The sequence below is a fragment of the Arvicola amphibius genome, chromosome 1 (genome assembly GCF_903992535.2).
Source record: "Arvicola amphibius chromosome 1, mArvAmp1.2, whole genome shotgun sequence".
Taxonomy (NCBI): domain Eukaryota; kingdom Metazoa; phylum Chordata; class Mammalia; order Rodentia; family Cricetidae; genus Arvicola; species Arvicola amphibius.
In genome coordinates, this window is record NC_052047.1 from 66,152,182 (window position 1) to 66,174,977 (window position 22,796).

Sequence of the window (22,796 nt, forward strand, 5' to 3'; positions counted from 1 at the left end):
TATGCTTGTGCCACTTCAGCAGCGAACTCATCAAGCCCTGGCTGCTTGGCTTTTGGTTTTATATAGAAACTTAGGTCTATTTGGCTTTTATTCCCAAGGTCTCAAGGATAGGGTGTGTGAGGTTTAGGTTTGAATAGGAAAGGCCCAGTGGCACTTTATTAGGAGGTGTGGCCTTGAAGCAGGTATGGACTTGGAGGAAGTGTGTCACTGTGGAGGACTTGAGATCTCATATGTTTAAGCTATGCCCAGTGTGGTACACAGTCTCCTGCCATCTGAGGATCAGGATGTAGAACTCCCAGCTCCTTCTCCAGCACCAAGTCTGCCTGCATGCTGCCATGCTTCTCGCCATGCTTGATAAGCAGGCTCAAGAGGTGTTTTCTCACAGCCAGGGATAACAGGATAGCTGATAGGAATAGGTAATGGCTTTCTTTAGTCTTAGGCCAGAGCTGGGCTTTGTGTAGCCAGTTCTTCCAAAGAGGTAACTTTCCATCTTGGAGGGAAACTTTTTAAGATACAGAATGTTCTAAAGGGAGGCAAAACATTCCATTCTTCAGGGAATCTCCAGGAAGTAACTCAATAGCTTCAGGAAGTCTCTGAACTAACCAGATTCACTAGATCCCACCTCCCTCCCCAGGATTCCATAACAGAGGTTCTCAACCTGGAGGTCAGATGACCCTTTCACAGGGGCCACCTAAGACCTTCGGAAAACACAGTATTTACAATACAATTCATAATAGTAGCAAAAATTACAGTTATGAAGTAGCAATGAGGGCTGGAGAGATGACTCAGAGGTCCTGAGTTCAGTTCCCAGCAACCACATGGTGGCTCACAACCATCTGTAATGAGATCTGGTGCCCTCTTCTGGCACACAGACATATACTGCACATATAATAAATAAATCCTTAAAAAATGTTTTGTAAAAAAAAGAAATAGCAGCAATGAAAATTATTATATGGTTTGGGATCACCACAATATGAGGAACTGTATTAAAGGGTTGCAGCATTAGCAAAGTTGAGAACCAATGTTATATAAAGACTGCGGAGAGATACTTTCAGACAAGCTGAACTGCCTGGAAAAACAGAGGCAAGTGAGCTTGTTATAAACAACAGGACCTGGGTTGGCTTTGAATTTGAAATTAAGAAACTTTAGTCTTCAAAGTAATATAACTTAGGGATGAATAGGGGTTAAAGACCACACAGAAAAGACAAATCAGACAGACAAAGAAATGGACAGACAGAGGGTTGGTGATGGCTGGTTGAGTCAGATCTTCTCCATCTTAGAGATGAGGTCATCACAGATCCTGGTCAGTTCATCGTTTTCTTTAGTCTGAAGGAGAAAAGATAAGGCTGGTTTCTGTAGGGTCTCAGAGGGAGTGGCAACTGGCTAGGAAGGTCCCACCCATCTCAAATAGGAAAAGAGACTAGAAAGGAAAAGGCTGGCTCTGGACTTCCTGAAAGAAATGGACAGTAGGGATATAATTAAACAACAGCAACAACAAAAAACAACAACAACCAAAAAAAAAAAAAAAAAAAAAAAAAAACACCCAAAAACAAAAGATATGGCCAGGCAATCCTTGTATCAAAGTCAACTCCAGAGCAGGGCCTGGAGTTTGTGCCCTACCTTCTGTTCCACAGTCTTCTCCAGTGAGTGGATTTGCATCTGTGCCTTCCTTAGGCTTGCCTGGAAGGCCAGTGCCTCTGCTTGGGCCTTGCTACGCACTTGGGCAATCTCTTCATTAGCCCTTGGGCAGAAACAGACACACAGGTTAGGCCTGACCCTGCAACAAGTTAGCTAGGCCTCCCTCCCAAGATGGGCATCTGGTACTCACAGGTTGAGTTTCTCTTCTGCATGGGCCTTCAGTGCTTGGTACCTCTGGCCCTCCTTTTCAATCTTCGCTATGTATTCCTCAACACATTTCTTCAGTGAGTCTTCATTCTTGAGAATGAGCAGACAGGAACATTAATGGTGCACTGTCCCATCAGAGCCAGGCCTATCCAGGCTGGGCATATAGGGAGTCCCAGGGGCAGGGGCAGACTTAAGGCTTTTAGGGACATTAGTGATACAGAACTTGGCATTTTCCCTTTAGAAAAACCCTCTTGATGTATGTTTACATCTATCCCACCTTTGAGGTACAAACAGCTCCTGGGTCTGACTCCCAGAGTAGTACCCGGCGTCAGTTCCTACTTAGGAGTGCAAGTCACACTGCACACGGCAGTAGCACAATCAGGTGGGATGTATGCAGCCTTGTTCCCCACTCACTCTTTGGGCCTCTTATACTCACAGTGAAAGCTGACTACTGAGGGTCATGTAGCAGGAGTTAGCTGGCTCCCAAAATGACTTGTTTCCTCCACAGACACAGTTTGCCCACCACCTAACACTTTTTTTTTTTTTCGAGACAGGGTTTCCCTGTAGTTTCTAGAGCCTGTCCTGGAACTAGCTCTTGTAGACCAGCTGGTCTTGAACTCAGAGATCCGCCTGCCTCTGCCTCCCGAGTGCTGGAATTAAAGGCGTGCGCCACCACCACCTGGCTTTGTTTGTTTTTTGAGACAGGGTTTCTCTGTGTAGTCTTGGCTGTCTTAGAACTCACTCTGTAGACCAGGCTAGTCTTGAACTCAAGAGATCTGCCTGCCTTTGCTTCCCGAGTGCTGGGATTAAAGGCCATGTGCCACCACCGCCTTGGCTCAATTTGCCTTTTCTTGCAAGGTTGTATGTGTGTTGTGAGCATGCATGCGTGTGGTGCTGCTGGAGATTGAGCCAAGGGCCTCATGTATTCCAGGCATACTACCACTGAATGGGGGAACCCCCCAGTCTCCTCTGAGGCTCCATAACAGCCGAAACCTGTGTTTCACAGATCTGGCTGTGCTTCTCCACCAGAACCTACTGGATACAGTTTGTCTTGTTGATAGGATATCAACTACTTTTCGTTGGCTTGGTGCCAGGATCAGGGACAATAGCACAGCTCATAGCCCCATTCCTTTTGTTTTTGGTTTTTCAAGACAGGGTTTCTCTGTGTAGCAGTCCTGGCTGTCCTGGAACTTGCTTTGCAGACCAGGCTGGCCTCGAACTCACAGAGATCCACCTGTCTCTGCCTTTCTAGTGCTGGGATTAAAGGCGTGGCCCCACCCTTATGGGCTATGCCCTATAAAACAAGGATCAAAGGGGATACAACACACCTTCTGGTAGCCTTCAATCACTTCTTTCTGCTTCTCAAACCTCTTGAAAAGGTCAGAGAAAGACTTTTCCATGGAGTTCAGGTCTGCAATAAGTTGGTCTCTCTCTTTTTGAACCTTTTTGATTTTGTCTTCCGCGAGTTCCTTCTGTTTCTCAGCCTCCTCTTAAAAAGTTAAGTATTTGGGATTAGAAAGCAGCTACTACGCTGGATGCCAGAAACAGCCCCAAAACAAGGGGTGAGAGAGCAGCAGCAGGGTGCAGCAGATACGGACACTACTACATGTCCCATAACACAACAGTCACCCTTCCCCCTCATGTTCTCTGGGATGTGACAGGTCTAGAATATGTCTGCTTCTTCCAAGTCAGCCTCAGCCTCATGAGGAGCTTGGCCCAGGACCCAGCAATGAGATGCTTAAGGTAAGATGTTTAGCAAGACTGGAAGAAGCAAGTGCCAGTGTGGTGGACTTAGGGTTGACGCTAGGCCACAGTTCATGTGCTTTATGGGTCTCCGGGGAAAGGAGAACAGGAAGACCTGTCCTGGCCATTGTTGGCTTCGTAGATCCCTAGCAGGCCACCTGCATCTGCACTCTGATACCTGCAGTCATCTCTGGGGAGGGGAAGGCAGGACAGGGCATGGCGTGACAAGCTGCACTGTGTCTGTCCCTCACTAGAGCTCTGGCTGCCAGCTGTTCAGTGAACGTCAGTCACATGGGTACCTCCTGTCTTCACTGAACCTCACCCTCAGTGGCTCCAGAGCACAGGTTAGGAGAAGAAATGGGCAGTATATTATTACCTCAGAACACAAAGGGAGGGATGCAGCTAGCACTCACCCATTGATTTGTACACGATCTTCTCAAACCCATCCATGATCTTCCTATAGAAGGAGAGAAGATGAGTATCTGTGGCTCACCATGCAAGTGGAACTAGGTCACAGCACTGGTGCTGCAGTCTTACCCCATCTCCAAGTACTTCCTGTTGAGGTCCTCATACTTGCTCCTCAGCTCCAAGTTCTCCTGTTGTGTCGCATTCACCTAGAAGCCACATACCTGGGTTGGCAGGTGGACTACAATCACAAGTCTGTGGGGTGTCTTTCTTTCTAGGGATTGTTTCCTTCACATCCAAGGTCTCTGGAGTCATGCCATTGAGCTATGGGAACTCCATTCATAAAGCCAAGAAGTAGAGCTGCTGGCCATGTTCATGAAGGCAACCTGCTGCGGTGGAACCCAGCAGGCACCTGGGAGTATCTCTCAGTGTGTTGACCAAATAGCCACAAGGGGGCGCCACAACCACATTTCACTAGGTTGTATACAGCAGGTACCACAGACCCAAATTCACTGTGGAACCCTCAGGCCTGTCCTGGGGCTATTCATTGATTTCTGAGACATAGAAGCATGAAGGAAATTCCTGTAGGCAGCCTGTGTCTGGTCAGAGTACAAACTGCACTTAGAATAACCTGTACCTAGCACTCAGCTACTCCTCCAAAACAGCCTCCAATTTTTCTTCTTCTTCTTCTTTTTAGTTTTTTGAGACAGGGTTTCACTGTTTAGCTCTGGCTGTCCTGGAACTCACTTTGTAGACCAAGCTGGCCTCAAACTCAGAGATCCACCTGCCTCTGCTTCCCAAGTGTTGGGATTAAAGACGTGCACCACCACCACCCGGCAATCAGCTTTTTCTTACCAGTGCGTCTAGGTCTTTCTGGCTGTACTGCAGCACATCTTCAGTGGGCTCAGTCAGAAGGAGGCCTCTAGGCTCAAGGACACACAGGGGTGGGCCTGGCGCCTGTGGGGTAAGACAGGTCCTCAAGATCTCATTCCTCTTTTGAGACCACACAATTTGCTCCAGTGATGATAAAGCACTTACTGGAACATCCGGAGCTCCTGAGAAATCTAAGTCCACAAGCTTGCCTTCTATTGGATGTCCCGAGCCAGACTCATCTGCATCCTGCTCACTGAAACCAAACAGGCAGCAAGATCACCTCATGCTGAGTATTGAACAGGGCATAAAAGTCGTTGTGCTGTCTTAACAAGCTTTGTGTTTGGGTCTTACTCTGAAAACAAGCACACACAGGCTAGAAGGTAGCACTGGGCCTGGCATTACTGGCTCATGTCCCCTTCCCCTGCCTGTCTACTCACTCTTCCTATGAGCCATGATTCATTTCTCATAGCAAGCTGTGCAGATATGGTAGGTACCTTAGGGATGTCTTCAGAGCACACAGGGTGAATACCTAGTTAGAGGTGGCAAATCTTTTCTTCTCTGGTTTCAAGGATCTTGTGTTAGATTTAGCAGGTAATTCTCAATATGACTTTGATTACATTTTTTTCCAAAGTAGCAGATACTAGCCTGGATTTTTCCCATAAATGTCAGAGTTGGAGGTCCTATGGCTTCCGTCACAACCATTGGTACAAGCTGTCATAGGTGATTCATGTAAAAACAGGCATGACTGTGGAACGAGAATTCCACTCATAAATACAAATACTATCTGACCTGATCCACTCTGGTACCCTATTGTGTATTGTTTTATATATATATATATATGTTTATTTATTATGTATACAATGTTCCGTCTGTGTGTATGTCTGCAGGCCAGAAGAGGGTGCCAGACTTCATTACAAATGGTTGTGAGCCACCATGTGGTTGCCGGGGATTGAACTCAGGACCTTTGGAAGAGCAGTCAATGCTCTTAACCGCTGAGCGATCTCTCCAGCCCCCTTACTGTGTATTGTTTGTGTCTACTAGGTGGCCTGTGTGAAGAGAGCATGGGAGAGCTCCTTATTAAAAACATGGATTATCTGATACATGTCCTGTTTATCCGCCCCCATTACTTATTCTAGTTCAGTTAGCCCTTTTCTAGAATTCTTGGATCAGTTATTATACTTAGTAACAGCCACTAGTCTGCCTAGCTCGTGTGAACATCTTCAAAGGAGGGAGGGACATACCTATTTGTCACTGGGACCACTGGCATTGGCCGCTGAGGGCTTTCTTTCAGGAGGGGATCAAATTTCAAGTACAAAGACTGTTTCCTCCAGGCTGACTCCTTAAACTGAGGAGAGAGAAAACATAAACAATCATCAAGATCTACCATTGCTTTAACAGACACAACCCCAAGAGCCAGCAAAGGGGGCTAGGAGACCACAACACACCCTCATGGGTCCAGGATTATTTGGGAGTGAGGGAGACACATGGGTTAGGACTCTATGACCAGACACTATACAGGAACTGCAGGATGCTCCAGGTACCAAGCGTAAATGGCCTCAGCTGACTGGGTCACAGGTTTCATTTGGGGTTGCCATCAAGTGCTAAGTACCTACCGAGGATGTCCCGAACTGTTCCAGGTAATCTACTTCAGCGCCGGTACCTAGAACTGAAACGGTAATAATGGTGGTCATTTCCCTCAAGTACTGCAGGTACCGAGGGCTGTGCACCCCAGTGAGTACTCAAAAGAGTATGATCACTCTTCTTTTTTTGGCGGGGTGGGATGGGGGAGGTTCCAAGACAGGTTTCTCTGTATAACAGCTCTGGCTATCCTGGAACTTGCTTTGTAAAGCAGACTGGCCTGCCTGTGCCTTCTGAATGCTGGAATTAGAGGCATGTGCCACTACCACCTGGTGACATTTTTTTTTAAATTAACTTTATGTGTATGTGTTTGCTTGTGTGAGCTATGTAAATATCATGCATAAAGAAGCCTATGGAGAAAATCAAAAGAAAAACAAAACAAAACAATTCAGTAAAAATGCCAGGCAGTGGTATTCCAGCACTCTGAGAGTTCGGGGCCAGCCTGGATACAGAGTGAGTTCCAGGACATCCAAAGCTACAGAGAACCTTGTCTGGAAAAATTAAAAGAAAACAAACAAAAAGAATCCTGTGGAGGTCAGAAGAGGACACTGGACTCCCTGGAACTAGAGTTTCAGGTGGTCGTGAGCTACCATGTGGGTACTGGGAACCAAACCGGATCCTCTATAAGAAAAGTAGTAAGTGTTCTTTTGTTTTTTTTTTTTTTTTTAAAGATTTTATTTATTATGTATACAGTGTTCTGTCTGCATGTACATCTGCAGGTCAGAAGAGGGCACCAGATATCATTACAGATGGTTGTGAGCCACCATGTGGTTGCTGGGTCTTGAACTCAGGACCTCTGGAAGAGCAGACACTGTTCTTAACCTCTGAGCCATCTCTCCAGCCCCCTTTGTTTTTGTTTTTTGAGGCAGGGCTTCTGTGTAGCCCTGGCTGTCTTGGAACTTTCTCTGTAGACTAGGCTGGTCTTGAACTCACAGAATTCTGCCTGCCTCTGCCTCCTGAGTGCTAGGACTAAAGGTGTTATGACCGACCACTGCCTGGCTGGTCATAGTGTATCATCACAGTAATAATAACCCTAAGACAACATCTCATCTTTTGAAGGAACAAAAGTTTGCATGTGAACTAGTCAAAGAAACAGCCTGTGGAATAGCTACCTACAAACTGCAGTGATGTTAAATGTCCACAGGATTTAAGGGAAACTGGTGATGATAGCTTAGGGTTGCATACCTTCTGCTGGGTCTCTGAAGCTCTCTTCCTTTAGGTCCAAGATAGGCTCTGGCCCCTGATGAGAAGGCTCCAGAACTGGCTCAGCAGGAGGGGCCATCAGTTTGCCGTCCATGGTAGGCTCTGGCCCCTGATGAGAAGGCTGTAGAACTGGCTCAGCAGGAGGGACCACCAGCTCACTATCCAAGATAGGCTCTGGCCCCTGATGAGAAGGCTCCAGAACTGGCTCAGCAGGAGGGGCCATCAGTTTGCCGTCCATGGTAGGCTCTGGCCCCTGATGAGAAGGCTGTAGAACTGGCTCAGCAGGAGGGACCACCAGCTCACTATCCAAGATAGGCTCTGGCCCCTGATGAGAAGGCTCCAGAACTGGCTCAGCAGGAGGGACCACCAGCTCACTATCTAAGATAGGCTCTGGTCTCTGATGAGAAGGCTCCAGAACTGGCTCAGCAGGAGGGGCCATCAGTTTGCCATCCATGGTAGGCTCTGGTCCCTGATGAGAAGGCTCCAGAACTGGCTCAGCAGGAGGCACTACCAATTCACTGTCCAGAAAACTTGTGGAAGCTGAAGTGCTTGAAGAATTCAAGATTCCCACCTAGAGGGAAAGTCAGCATCACCTTGTACAGTGAGGTCCTGAGTGGGAGGCTCTGCCTTACCCAATCTCCTTATAATAAACCCAGATGGGGAGGCAGCTCTAGGGGAGGGGAAATAGTAGTGTAGTATCCCACCCTGTCACCAGAAGATGGCTGGTGGCTTCTCTGCCATGATATTTTTTTTGTTTTTTAAAAGATTTATTTATTTGTTTGTTTGCTTATTTATTTATTTATTTACTTGTTTGTTTATTGTGTATGCAGTGTTCTGTCTGTATGTGTGCCTACAGGCCATAAGAGGGTACGAGATCTTATTACAGATGATTGTGAGTTACCATGTGGTTGCTGGGAATTGAACTCAGGACCTCTGGGCCATCTTTCCAGCCCCTTTTTCTTTGAGACAAGGTCTCACTCTGTATACCTGGCTGTCCTAGAGACTGTGTAGACTAGGCTGGCCTAGAACTCAGAGTTCTGCCTGCCTCTGCCTCCCAAGTAAAAGCATGTGCCACTACACCTTGATGCCCTGTTACTTTTTTCTACACAGTATGTAACAATGGTGATAGCATCTATCTGTACATACCTGGACCTCACCTTCTGCTTTTAGGATCCCGGCTGGCAACTGAACCACAGGTGTATCATCCACTGGGGCTAACGGCAGCTGACTGGAGAGACAGAGTTATCAGAGCTGGTTTTCCTCATGGTCCTTATCCTGGCATTAAATTACCTCCCTCTTATACTGGTTCACTTGAGAAGCTGCTTATGCAAAAAGATACACGAAAGTTATGAGGCTTCTCTGGAGGTAACAGACTGGCTGCTGGTATCATAGCTACCTCCTGGAGTACCTAAGGTCAGCAGCTTGTTGTGGTACCAATCAGCTTCCACCTGAATGGTAGCCCATGCTTGTTCTTTTTCCTTTCTTTTCTTTCTTTCTTTCTTTCTTTCTTTCTTTCTTTCTTTCTTTCTTTCTTTCTTTTTTTTGTGGAGAGACGGTCTTACCACATAGATAAGAGTCTGGATCAAAATCTTTTTTTTTTTTTTTTGGTCTTTGAGACAGGGTTTCTCTGTGATTTTTTTGGAGTCTGTCCTGGAACCTGCTCTTGTAGACCAGGCTGGCCTTGAACTCACAGAGATCCGCCTGCCTCTGCCTCCCGAGTGCTGGGATTAAAGGCGTGGGCCACCACCTCCCGGCCAAACTCTTGACCTGACTTCCTCAGCTACAGTGCTAGGGTTAGAGGTGAACTACCTACACTGCTTGTTATTTACGCTGTAATGTGTGTTGTGCTTCCAGGAAGACAACTGTAGAGCATCTCTCCCATGGTCTTGCGAAAGGAAGCTGTTCCACTTCAGCTTTGGATAAACCTGAAGCCTGTTTGTCTTGAGACTATGAAAGAAGTAGGTATGGTGGCTACATAAAGAAGTAGCATCAGGAATGGAGAGACGATTCAGTGGTGAAGAGTATTGCTGCTCTTCCAGAGGACGTAGGTTCAATTCCTGGCACCCACATGGCAGCTCACACCTGTCTTTAACTCCAGTTCCAGGGCTTCTGACACCCTCACACAGATATACATGCAGGCAAAACACCAATGTACATTAAAAAAAAAAACCTATAAAAAAGAAGTGGCATCTTTGGACTTATGCCCCAGATTACACACACCATGAGGAAGCTGCTCCTGACATGACAATGTTCCCCTTTCCTACTGGCTTGGAGAGTTCTCCACGTTTGTAGGCCCAGCACTCAGCTGCTCAGCCACAGGCAAGGCCAGCCTGTTCTTGGGACTTTCTGGGAGCTTAGCCTTTTTGTCATTATACAAATTTTTCCCAGTTAAGGTGGTAAGAGCCCCAGAAAGCAGGCTGGGGACATTCATCTCTCTCTCTCTGGTCCTATCATCTTTTTCTTCTGCTTCTTTGGGGGCCTGCTCCTAGCTGGACTCTGATTCTTCAGGAGAGGCTGGAAGCCAGGTCTCCCTGCCAGTCTCCTTGGTGAAGACACCTTTGTGTTGGTATCATCAGACAAGTCAAATTCTAGCCTTATGAAGTCATGACTTGAATGGATGACCATTTGGCCAGTGGCTTCTTCTTGATGACTGGGTCTGTGGCCCATCTGCCTAAGAGGGCCAATGGGACCGAGTTCTTAGCACTAGATGAACACAAATGGAAAGGGTCTGGGTGCATGCTGCTGGCTCAAGGGTGCCTACAATCCTTTTTTTTTTAAAATCTTTTTTAAAGATTTTATTTATTATGCATACAGTATTCTGTTTGCATGTTGCCTGAAGGCCAGAAGAGGGCACCAGATCTCATTACAGATGGTTGTGAACCATCATGTGGTTGCTGGGAATTGAACTCAGGACCTCTGGAAGAGCAGCCAGTGCTCTTAACCTCTGAGCCATCTCTCCAGCCTCCCAGAGTATTTTAAATCAATGAATGGCAACATGATACGTGCATGCCTAGGCCACCAAGAATAAGCCCAGGCTGAGGCCGTATAAATCAGGTCTGGAGTGTTCTGCTTAGCTTCACTAACTGTTCTGTGCTAAATAAACTCCTACTTAAACTGCCTATGTCTCTCTTGATTGAATCCATTCTTTCATAAGGTAAGAACCGAAAGGCTGCCACACCACCTCATAGGTCGGGACCTTGGCCATACTAGAAAATAATCCCCGATATATCAAGTACCTAGCTGATCACTCTGGTCGTTCCTCCACCCTCTACCAAATGAGCACCATGAGCTACCACCTGGGTAGCACCTGGGTATTGTGCTGTCCTTAGTGTTCATACTCAGCAGAGTATCTTTTTTTTAAAAAAAGATTTTATTTATGTATACAGTATTCTGTTTGCATGTGTGCCTGCAGGCCAGAAGAGGGTGCAAGATCCCATTACAGATGGTTGTGAGCCACCATGTGGTTGCTGGAAATTGAACTCAGGACCTCTGGAAAAGCAGCCAGTGCTCTTAACCTCTGAGCCATCTCTCCAGCCCCCCAGAGTATTTTCAACATGATACATACATGCCTAGGCCACCAAGAATAAGCTCATAAGTGACACTCATAACTGGTGCTACTCAGAGCTACCCTCCCAGCAGTACAGGTAGAGACAAAAACTTCCTTGGCCTCAAAGTAGGCTACATTCATAGCAGCCAAGTGCCAACTGCCGGCTCTGTGTTTCAGAGGCTGTTATAGACCAACAGTGTTTGACTTAAACACCAACCTCATCTGACTGAACTTGAGAAAAATACAAAATGAAATTGTAAATTAACAAGGACACTTAAACAACAGAATCAGGGGTGATTTAATAGGACAGAAATGGTATACAACCCCAGAGAAATGTCGTGACACTAAAGAGCACAGGAGTGACATTTTATTCCTCATGTTTTTACACACACACACACACACACACACACACAAATTTTAAACAGTGGAATCAGTAAAAACAGAACAAAACCATACCAGAGACCTCTCCTGCCCTGGATAAAATGTGTCCTTGGTACCAGATTGGCGAAGTGCTAATTCCAAGGCCCTCCTTTCTAGGCAAAGCTAGTAGCTGCTTGTCATTTTAGTAGGATTCCTGCCAGGAAAATGCCTAATGCACCTATGGATGAAGCTTCTCCCCATCCTTTCAGCCACATCTGCTCTTACTAGTTCCTCTTTTGTGGATGTTTATGTGCTGATATATGGATACGTGTGCACATTGTGCATGCATGGTGTATGTACATTTATAAATATGTATGTACGTGTGCCTAAGGAGCCAGAAGTCAACACTTGATGTATCTTTTTCAGCCATTTTCTACTTTATATCTTGGAGGTCACTGATTTGGCCAGAGAGCCCCAAAGATTCTCCTATGTCCACCTCACTAGAGCTAGAGTTAAAGGTGTATAGTTCTGGGCTTTTTTTTTTTTTTAAAGATTTATTTATTTATCTATGTATTTTATGTACATAATCCTGTCTTCACATATGCCAGAAGAGGGAATCAGATCTCATTACAGATGGTTGTGAGCTACTATGTGGTTGCTGGGAATTGAACTCAAGACCTCTAGAAGAGTAGCTAGCGCTCCTTACCAATGAGCCATCTTTCCAGCCCATGTTCTGGCTTTTAAAAATGCAAGTGCTGAGGACTGAACTCAGGCCCTCCTGCTTGTGTAGCAAACAGTACAAGGGAGTCGTCTCGCAAGCTTCGATTATCAAGTTGATCATATGGTAATTTCTCTGCCTGTGAGCTCTATCTGCTCTCTCCAAGTGTTGAGTGTGGGAGGGAAGTGCTGATTTCAAGCAGAAGAGAGAGATGAGCAGAACGCCATAGGAAGGAAACTATAATCTTTTCTGGAAATGAGATTTAGTCAATCCATCTAGTTCTAGAAATAGAGATTCCAGCATGGAATGAAAACAGTCCAGCCATCTGATGATTGGCTCACCACTAACTATGCCAGATTCTGCACTTAGGGCCATGATCAGAGAAAAGAAAGTTCAGTTATGACAGGACTGAAGGCTTTTGCAAGAACCCCAGAGAGGACGGACTCGCAGGACATTAATGGCATCAACACTTACTTCTCTTCCTGTAAGCAGACACATTGATTGTTTTCTAATTCAACAGCGCCATCCAGAGCAAAAGAAGTCTCGAGTTTGTTGGTCACATTAGGACTTAAGATCCTGCGCGTCTGTGGATCCCGAAGAGGTGTCTGAAAAGTCACCTAGTGAGAGGTTGAGGAGAGTGTACAAGCCCTCCCATGCAAGCCAAGGTGCTCAGAAAGCCAACCCCAGTGCACCTGAAGTGCTTACATGACAGTCCCCATTTACCTTGGCAGCTTTAGCCTGGTTCTTGGGTGGCACATTTTCTTTCTGTGACAGACGAAGAACAGAGGATCTTCCGGTAAGTTCCGGTTGTGAAAACAGGAAGTCACGGCTTTCTGAACTTTTTTCACTGGGGACATTTTCGTCATTTAAGATATGCAGACTCATTCTGAAAAAGAAAAAAAAAAGTTTATTTATTTATTTATTTTTGGTTTTTTTGAGGCAGAGTTACTCTGTGTAACAGTCCTGGCTGTCCTGGAACTAGCTCTTGTAGATCAAACTGGCCCCGAACTCACTGAGATCAGCCTGCTTCTGCCCCCCCCAAGTGCTGGGAATAAAGGTGTGCACCACCATGGCCTGGCTAAACAGAATGTGTTTTAGTCCTTAGGAAATCAACGATGCTGCAGTAGATGTACAGAAATGCCCCATAAATACATCAGGGAGGTACCCCTTCCTGAAGAGGTAAGCTAGACCCTTCACAGGCACAGTTAGTACTTCAAGTAGGTGTCACCTGCCCGAGAAAGCCCGAGTCCCTTGTATTGTATCAGGTATACTGCCACCTCTTGAGTCAATTGCTAATAGAGTTCAGGTTGAGAAAGAAAGCGATCCAGGTGTTCAGAATGACTTCCATTAACGTATTACACTGTAGGGCAAGAGCTAGGGGATGTAATCCTGGCTTTAAGAAAACCAGAGAAGCCGAGCAGTAGTGGTGCATGCGTTTAATCCCAACACTTGGGAAGCGAAGGTAGAGGCAGAGGAGTATAGGTTCTTGGGGGTGAGACCCTGGGAGCTCTCTGGTTGAAGAGTGAGGAGGGGTACTGGGGAGGGAGGTCATACAAAGATAAGTTGCTGCTGACTCTGCTTTAGGAGCCCATGAAAAAAGATGGGAGGGGAAAGGACAGAACCAGAGGTCCCTGGAGTCAAAGAGAGGTAGTCTAGGTTGCTCAGCAAGGTACACAGGACATGGGGTAAGGAGAAATGAAATCAAGAGCAATGTTTAGGATTTTTGGCCTGAAAAACTGGTTATTAGAAAACACGGGTCAACATAAAGTTAGCCACACTGAACCTTATAGAAGAGAAAGTAGGAATTACACTTGAACACATTGGCACTGGAGACCACTTCCTAAATATAACCCCAGCAGCACAAACACTGAGAGAAACAATTAATAAATGGGACCTCCTGAAACTGAAAAGCTTCTGTAAAGCAAAGGACATGGTCAATAAGACAAAACGACAGCCTACAGAATGGGAAAAGATCTTCACTAATCCCACATCAGACAGAGGTCTGATCTCCAAAATATACAAAGAACTCAAGAAACTGGACACCAAAAGATCACATAATCCAATTAAAAAAATGAAGTACAGACCTAAATAGAGAACTCTTAACAGAGGAATCTAAAATGGTTGAAAGATACTTAAGGAAATGTTCAACATCCTTAGTCATCAGAGAAATGCAAATCAAAACAACTCTGAGATTCCATCTTACATCTATAAGAATGGACAAAATCAAAAACACCGATGACAACTTATGCTGGAGAGGTTGTGGGGAAAAGGGAACACTTCTGCATTGCTGATGGGAATGCAAGCTGGTACGACCCCTTTGGATGTCAGTGTGGCGATTTCTCAGAAAATTAGGAAACAACCTTCCTCAAAACCCAGTAATACCACTTTTGGGTATATATTCAAAGGATGCTCAATCATGCCACAAGGACATGTGCTCAACTATGTTCATAGCAGCTTTGTTTGTCATAGCCAGAACCTGGAAACAACCTAAATGTCCCTTGACCGAAGAATGGATAAGGAAAATGTGGTACATTTACACAATGGCGTTCTATACAGCAGAAAAAAATGACAGCCTGAATTCTGCAGGAAAATGGATGGAGCTAGAAAACATTATTTTGAGTGAGACACAGAAAGGCAATTATCACATGTACTCATTCATAGGTGGTTTTTAAACATAAAGCAAAGAAAGCCAGCCTACAAACCACAATCCCAGAGAACTTAGACAACAATGCGGACACTAAGAGAGACTTACATAGATCTAATCTACATAGTAGAAAGTAGAAAAAAGCAAGATCTCCTGAGTAAATTGGGAGCATGGGGACCTTGGGGGAGGATTGAAGGAGGTGAGGGGCGAGGTAGGGAAGGGAGCAGAGAAAAATGCAGAGCTCAATTAAAAAAAAAAAAAAAAAAAAGGTGAGTGCCACCGCACCCAAATTTAGTAATATTTTTCAAAGCTTGACAGTATCAAGTAACAGGAAGGACACATTCAAGAAAGCATGGGGATGGCCGGGCGGTGGTGGCGCACGCCTTTAATCCCAGCACTCGGGAGGCAGAGGCAGGCGGATCTCTGTGAGTTCGAGGCCAGCCTGGTCTACAAGAGCTAGTTCCAGGACAGGCTCTAAAAAAGCTTCAGAGAAACCCTGTCTCGAAAAACCAAAAAAAAGAAAAGAAAGCATGGGGAAAGGGCGGTGGAATGGCTGTGGAACTCAAGCATATGCCTCTGGGCTGTATGGCCTTAGGTTCTGAAGTCTTTCTGGCAAGAAGGTGGAGAACTGCCGATACAGTTTTTGCTTAGGATGGGATTTTTGTGGGTTTGGTTTTTTTTTGGGGGGGGGGTGTGTAAAGAGGAGGCCAAAGGTTGAGTGGAGGTGTTTTCTTCAATTGCTCTCTACCATATTGGATTCTCTAATGGAACCTGGAGTTCACTGATTCAGCAAGATTATCTGTCTAGGCAGGCATTAAGCTACAGAAATCCTCCAGTCGGCCTGCCCAGTGCTAGGATTACAGGCAGGTACAGCCATGCCACACAATTTTTAGGTGGGTCCTGAGGACCTGAACTCGGGTCCTCATGCTTGTTTGACAAGCATGTTACTGGCTGAGTCATATCCCCAGCCCCTGGAGGGAGCTCTTGGTACAAAGCTTGACAAGTCAGGATTGGGTTCTGCTGTCTTCTTGGTGCAGGAGTAATTGTGGGGTGGGAGAGGGAACAGACCGACTCGAAGGCACTGGCCCAGGAACAAGAAACTTGTCTCTGGGACAGGGGGTTCAGAACGACAGACAACAAACAGAACAGTTTTGCAGAAAAGGTGGAAGAAAGAGACCTGGAGCGATGTCCTGGCTCCGAGACGCAAGTCTCATACGCGACACACTCGACAAGAACAGGAACCTAAGGAGATAAATAGTTACGCGCGGCTCTTAGTAGGACATCAGCTGGGTCAGACCGAGATCACTGGCAGGCCGGCCTGCACGGTCCAATCCGGAATGCAGCCCGTAGGCATCAGTCCTGCCTAGGAAGCTTGAGGAATCCGTTAGCCCAGAAAAGAGGGCTGGGTGAGCCAGGGGTGGGCCCTCAACAACAACAAAGAAAGAAAGAAAGGTAGATAGATAGATATATGAGAGAGAGACGGGGGGGGGGAAGAAAGGAAAAAAGGAGAGAGAGAAGCTGCGGATGAAAGCCACAACCCAGCCACCAGCCAGTAGGAATCCAGATCCGCGGGGCTGATCCCCACCCCTCGCCCGCGGGACGTGGGAAGTCGCCCTTTACCTGCCTACTGCTGAGGGCCCGCGCCGACGCCCACCGCAAGGGAGGAGCGGCGTCCCTGCTCCACGCTAGGAATCCGAGCTGGAGAAACCGAGATGAAAGAATTCCAACCGGCTCTACTCTCGCAGTCCGTGACCGTCGGCCGCTGAGCGGGCCCGCCCCAGATTCAAATACCGAGAGTTGACGTTCCGCGGCCAATCAGCGCGCGGCAGGACCAGAACGCCACAGCCGCGGGCGGCCAAAATCAGACCGTCCTGGTCCCGCCCTTCACGCGCAGGCAGTTCCGCTTCCGGGACTGAGGGCACAGTGGGAGCCTCGAGGCGCGTGTGAACCACAGGTTAGCACAGTGGGCCAAGTCGGCTAGTCGGTAGCCGGACATTGTGGTGTCAACCATCGCCCCGACAGTCTTAGGGTCGATCGCGAACGCGGCGGTCAGACAGCAGTTCGCCCTGGCTTGGCTTTTCTCAGCCATTAAATAGAACTAGCTGCAGTGTCTTCTCCGAGCTGCTTGTAAGGGAGAGGATGCACTCATGCAGGGGGTCTCTGGGTGGCTCACGATTTGTGGGTCGGCGCGGGGTTCCGAGGGTTTCCCCAGAGTGCCCGGGGCAGCCTAACGAGACTGTCTCCCAGAGTGGTCTTCGCATCACCCGATGGGGAGACTGTCCCCTGTCCCCCACAGGACCCCGCGGGCTGACTGAGGCGGGACTCCATCTCCTAGAATGCATTGCGGGCCCCTTGACAGGCGTGTCTCAGTCTCCCAGAATGCCCCTCGGGCGGCCTGACACGAACTCCGTCTCCCAGAGTGCCTCGCGGGCTGCTTTGCGGCGGCAGCGACAACCTACCAACTGTCCGGAACTGGACGCCCCTGTCTTACCGGCGCGGTGAGCGGCGTCGCGATGGACAGCCCAGAGGTGACCTTCACTCTGGCCTACCTGGTCTTCGCCGTGTGCTTCGTGTTCACGCCCAACGAGTTCTACTCGGCCGGGCTCACGGTGCAGAACCTGTTGTCGGGCTGGCTGGGCAGCGAGGACGCCGCTTTCGTGCCCTACCACCTTCGTCGGACTTCCGCCACACTACTGTGTCACTCGCTGCTGCCGCTGGGTGAGCCTCCTGAGCGCCGGCCAGTGGTTGGCGCTTAGCCGGGCACTCCGAGAGTGAGGAGGTTCCCCGCCGGAAGCGGCACAGATGCGGGTCAACGGAGGTGCAAGCGATCGGGGTCCCTGCAGCCCAGGCTGTAAGCCGAGCGCTCTTCCCGGTTGGGAGGCGACGGCCCAGGCGCTGGTCTGCGAGGGATGCTCGGGCAGGGCCGGCCCCCCGTCTTTTACGTCGCTGTGAATGGAGTGCAGAATCATTCAGCGTGTTTGCCCTGTTGGGCGGTTTCTAGGAAAGGGCTCCTGTTGACTCCTTACTATAGGAGTCGGAGGACCGCCAGGGGAAGGTGGGCGTGGCGAGAGCCGGCAGAGATGGAGCCGGTCAAGGTTGGGAACACTGGTTGCAGTCATCTTTGCCAGGCTAGTGGGACCTCTGAGAGACCCATCTGTCAGCTGTTTGGAGGATGCGTTAGGGGAACTGCTGGGATAGAGCACAGATTGGAGGCTAGGATGAAGGAGACCTCCGGAGGATACAGGGACACGGAAAGGCAGGTCTGGGAGAACTGATGTCTGATGGCCTGGCATATTTGTGGCTCTGGGCACAGGAATGATTGGTGTGAGGATACAGCAGCCTGGGCTCCGGGGAGGTGGAGGCAGGTGTGGTAATAGAAGCACTCAGGCTTGTTTTGAGAGGAAGGTGCGTTAGGTTACCCCATTGGAGAACTGGAGATGGAGCTGGCATGGCCGGGTAGTTGTTTGGCTTGAGAACCTAGTGCCCTGTAAGGGGCTCTGAGGCAGGACCCCTGACCAAGGCTGTCCCGTGGATTTTTGGACGCCCCCAGCTATGCTCATCTCATAAGCACTCCCATGCCCCAACAAAGATCCGGATGTTAGTAAGCACAAGTCACTCAAGGCAGTTATATTGAGAACAGGCAGACAGTGGGGCTGACTTTTGTTGCTATATAACCATAACAAGTTAGTTTGACATATAGTGAGGTGGCTAAGAGTAAACATTTATTGTTGGTTTTGGCAGATTGGAACCTGCCCATACAGTACCTTACCATCTACTTTATAATTCTTTTCGATGTTTTGAGTTATTCCCTATTGGGCCAATAGGGCCCTAAAACTGATTCCTTTGTACTTGCTTACTTTTTTCTTTTTTTTTCTTTTTGCTTACTTTCTTGTACAGTGTCCCAGCTCTGAAATGGGCTATGTTGGATCTGCCTCCTCAGAGGACGCAAAATTAAGAGACCAAGAAGTAGGCCAAAGAACTGCCTTAGATAGGCCAGTGGTCAGTTCTACGCAGTTATGTGTTTCCTTTGGTTTTTATTTATTTTGTTGTGTGTGGGGGGGAGGGGCTTCTGCAAACTGGGTTTCTCTGTGTAACAACTCTGGCTGTCCTGGAACTCCCTTTGTAGACCACACTAACCTCGAACTCACAGTCCTTTTTTCTAGGACTTTTTGTTTTTTGAGACAGGGTTTCTTTGTGTAGCTCTGGCTGTTCCAGAACAAGCACTTTAGACCAGGCTGGCCTCAAACTCACAGAGATCCATGTGCCACTGCCTCCCAAGTATTTGGATTAAAGGCGTGTGCCCCTACTGCCCAGCAACTTTGATTTTTGTTTCCTACTTGGCTTTTCCTGTGAAATCGTAGTAGTAGATTGCAAACATGTTCCTCTCGAATGTGGTACCACTGCTGTGACTAAGGCTGAGGCGGGCCAGCTGTGGAGGTGCAGGAGGCAGGGCGATAACCGTGCTCTAGGTTCCAGGGCAAACTCAGGGCTGGCGATAAAAAAAGAGGTAGCTCCTCCCTTCCCCCAAGCACAGAGCTAACACTGTGGTCTTCAGATGGGTCACCATGGGAGGAAGGTAGCACCCCACAGCCTGGGCTTGCCCTGAGATGTCTTTTCTTCTGCAGGCTACTACATGGGCATGTGTTTTGCAGCTTCAGAAAAGCAGCTCTACTCCCCTGGTCAGGCCTCAGAGGCCTGGCAGCTCTTCCTTCTCCTGGCCGTGACCCTTCCCCTTGTCTCCTGTACCCTGATCTACTACTGGTCCTGGGACAAGTGGACCCGACACCCCCTAGCCCAGACCCTGGCCCTCTATGCCCTTCCACAGTCAGGTTGGCAAGCGGTTGCCTCTTCCATCAACACGGAGTTCCGGCGGATTGACAAGTTTGCTACTGGGGCCCCTGGTGCTAGAGTGATTGTGACAGACACATGGGTAATGAAGGTGACAACATACCGTGTGCGTGTGGCTCAGCAACAGGATGTTCACTTGACTGTGACAGAGTCTCGGCAGCATGATCTCTCACCAGACTCAAACCTACCTGTGCAGCTTCTTACCATACGTGTGGCCAGCACCAGCCCTGCTATGCAGCCCTTTGATATTCGGTAAGTGTGTGGTGGTTCTGGATGGCACAAGACTTTCACCGTCTGCTCTTCATGAACCTCTAATGCGGTGCTGAGGGTGGAGCAGGACTGAGATACTCCTGGGCCTATATGACTTCAGTCAGTTGACCCCTTTAGAGCCGTCTTCCTTCAAGACCCCTCTTGCCTTCAGTGTTCTCTTTGCTGTTCCTTCTCCCTTTCATCGAGCTGTCCCTCCAGCTTCTTGAGATCACCTAGGAATGAAGATTGGTGGCACCTCAGCTCCAGGCTCTTCCTATCCTCTATTAGGGATGAGGAGACTCTGCCTACAGGGCCATCTGTAGTGGTTACTTCACTGAGGTGGTTGTTTTCCCTGGCCTTGCCTATTTTTGGTTCTGGGTGGTTTTAGGTTGTGGATCCAAGGGCAGATTGGCACAGCTCATCAAGCCATGCCTCTTCCAGGCTGAACTCAGCAGAATATGGCGAATTATGTGAGAAGCTCCACGCACCAATCCGAAGTGCAGCCAATGTGGTTATCCGCCAGAGCCTGGGTGACCTCTTCCTAGAAACATTTGCGTCGCTGGTGGAGGTCAACCCAGCCTATTCAGTGCCCAGCAACCAGGTGGGGGCTGGCCCAAGTGGGAAAGTGTGGGGGGGGTACCCCTCCCTTCTCCTAGAACCATCTTGTAGGCCTTTTTGTAACCCCTTGTGTTCAACTACCTCTCTGTAGGAGCTCGAGGCCTGTATAGGCTGCATGCAGACACGGGCCAGTGTGAAGCTGGTGAAGACTTGCCAGGAGCCAGCGGTGGGCGAGTGCCAGCAGTGTTATTGCCGTCCCATGTGGTGTCTCACTTGCATGGGCAAGTGGTTTGCCAGCCGCCAGGATCCCCAGCGCCCTGACACTTGGCTGGCCAGCCGTGTGCCCTGCCCTACTTGCCGTGCCCGCTTCTGCATCCTGGATGTGTGTTGTATACGCTGACCATCACAGCCTTTTCTGTGTCTCCACTAGCCACTTATGAGGAGCAGCTAAAGCTCCTTGACCTTGGCAAAGGTTCTGGTCAAAGCACACGTGTATCTACAGCCACTCTCTGCCTTGAATCTGTGGTAGGTTGAGAATTTTGATTAGAAGTTCTCATGGAAATGTCCTATCCCATACCTTCAGCATCTTCTCGCCCTACTTACCTCCAGGTGGGGCTGATATTTCACACAGATTGCTTCAAAGTCCCAAGATGTTGGAATTTGGCCTAGTTTTCATTTGGCCAGTTTGCCTTAATTCTATCACAGATCATATCTGCCCCTCAGAACCCTGAGAGTTATAAGCCAGACCTACATCTGTCCCAGAGCCTATGATGTTGGGTAGATGTTGACAGTTGAGAGGGTTACCAGTGGTGTCACTCCAGTGCGAAGTCCTTTTCTACAGCCAGCCGAGGGACCACTTCTGGGTAGGGAGGCAGGAGCAATAACCTAGGGCCAGACCAGTTACTCATGAGGGTTGCATATGCTTTAGAGGGCCCACAGTGCTTTTGGTGTCTTCTCTTGCTTCTTTAGTCCAGGGGAGGCCAAGATCTCATACTCCTGGCCCTAGGAAAGAACTGGAAAGACACAACAGTATCCTGAAAGAGAACCACCATGGATGCAGTACAGGGTTAGCTAGAGCCCTTATGGGTTGCTTGGATCAGGAGAGGGTACCTCAGTGGTCACAGTTCTAATGGACGCACCATTCACTTATCTGTAGTGCAGGTGGGTGGAGGAGAGGCTGCCCTTTACTCTCCACCTCTGACACAAGAAGCTGCTGGAGGGAGAACTTTCCTTCAGCTTGTGGCCCCGAAGCTCCCTCATTTAGCTGCTTCAAGCAGTAGTGACAGACCAAACTAGCCCCTTACCCAGTCAACACTGCACTTGCTAGCAGAGCAAGCCCAGTTCTGCCTGAAGCATGGCCCGGAGTCATCCAGTTTCAAGGGCCACCTAACAGGGGCCAAATGGTTTGAGATTATTTTATTTTTGAACCACAGAGTTAATTTTATAATAAATGTAAATGTCGCAAAATGACACAGTATTTAATAAAGTGTTAGTTTCCAAGTGATGTACTTTATTTACCTGGTAGTAAAACCAAACTTTTGCAACATTTGGGGTAGTGAGATGAGTGTGGCTGTAGACCAGAAACCGTATTGGAAATCAGTGTTTATAGTGCGTTCAGAAAGGGAAACAGGGCTAGCATTCCAGACACAGTGGTCAATGGTTAGGCACGCTGCCCTTCAGTGACTACATAGTTCGCCGCTCTCGCTCCAATCCACCCTGCTCTGGGCCAGGTCCACCCTTAAGGTAGAGTCGCGGCTGCCTACACCACCGGCGACTAAGATAGTGGGGTCTGCAGGGACTCGGCCATCGTGCTGGTGACTCAAGCAGAGAAGGCGGCACCAGAGTCCGGGCCGATAGCCTTGGAGGGGTTAAAAGGGGCCACTGAGTGTGCTGGCTACCAAGGGAACTTTCGCAAGCCTGGCCTTCAAAGTTTTGGGTTTAAATTACAAGCCGGCGCCCGGGAGTATTGTGGAGGCGGGTAGGAGGGGCCGGTCCCGGACCAGGTCTACGTCTTCCGCCTTCCGGCCCACACCAGCGACTTGGCCACGCCTGCCCACTTTGACTGGCAGTGGCGCGCACTGCCCAATCTCCCGCCAATACTCCTTAGGCCCGCGAAGACGCAACCAATCAGAGACGCGGCAGCCACAGCGCCAGCCTCCTGGAAG

The 22,796-nt window shown here is 48.5% G+C and overlaps 2 protein-coding genes across 4 annotated transcripts; one reads left to right on the forward strand and one right to left on the reverse strand.

Annotated features, from left to right (window-relative positions):
* Positions 1–1,158: 1,158 nt before the first annotated feature.
* On the reverse strand, positions 1,159–16,729 carry Tacc3 (transforming acidic coiled-coil containing protein 3). Of its 2 annotated transcripts, none has more exons than XM_038340498.1 (15): positions 16,597–16,729; positions 13,056–13,218; positions 12,807–12,937; positions 8,854–8,935; positions 7,690–8,278; positions 6,480–6,532; positions 6,108–6,211; positions 5,032–5,119; positions 4,849–4,950; positions 4,126–4,202; positions 4,002–4,045; positions 3,174–3,334; positions 1,829–1,935; positions 1,621–1,741; positions 1,159–1,326 (listed from the first exon to the last, which is right to left on the reverse strand). In XM_038340498.1, exons 2-15 carry the CDS (start codon positions 13,215–13,217, stop codon positions 1,261–1,263), a joined length of 1,887 nt encoding a protein of 628 aa, XP_038196426.1. In that variant the 5' UTR covers position 13,218; positions 16,597–16,729; the 3' UTR covers positions 1,159–1,260. The 2 variants fall into 2 exon arrangements, with proteins under 2 accessions (XP_038196426.1, XP_038196416.1); XM_038340488.1 differs by having other exon boundaries at positions 12,807–12,949.
* Positions 16,730–17,373: 644 nt separating this feature from the next.
* On the forward strand, positions 17,374–22,131 carry Tmem129 (transmembrane protein 129, E3 ubiquitin ligase). 2 transcript variants are annotated; one of them, XM_038332579.1, is made up of 5 exons: positions 17,582–17,694; positions 18,874–18,975; positions 19,602–20,076; positions 20,515–20,674; positions 20,783–22,131. In XM_038332579.1, the coding sequence occupies exons 3-5, from the start codon at positions 19,610–19,612 to the stop codon at positions 21,029–21,031; spliced, it is 876 nt and encodes a 291-aa protein (XP_038188507.1). In that variant the 5' UTR covers positions 17,582–17,694; positions 18,874–18,975; positions 19,602–19,609; the 3' UTR covers positions 21,032–22,131. The 2 variants fall into 2 exon arrangements, with proteins under 2 accessions (XP_038188500.1, XP_038188507.1); XM_038332572.1 differs by lacking the exon at positions 18,874–18,975 and having other exon boundaries at positions 17,374–17,694.
* The last annotated feature ends 665 nt before the right edge of the window (positions 22,132–22,796 follow it).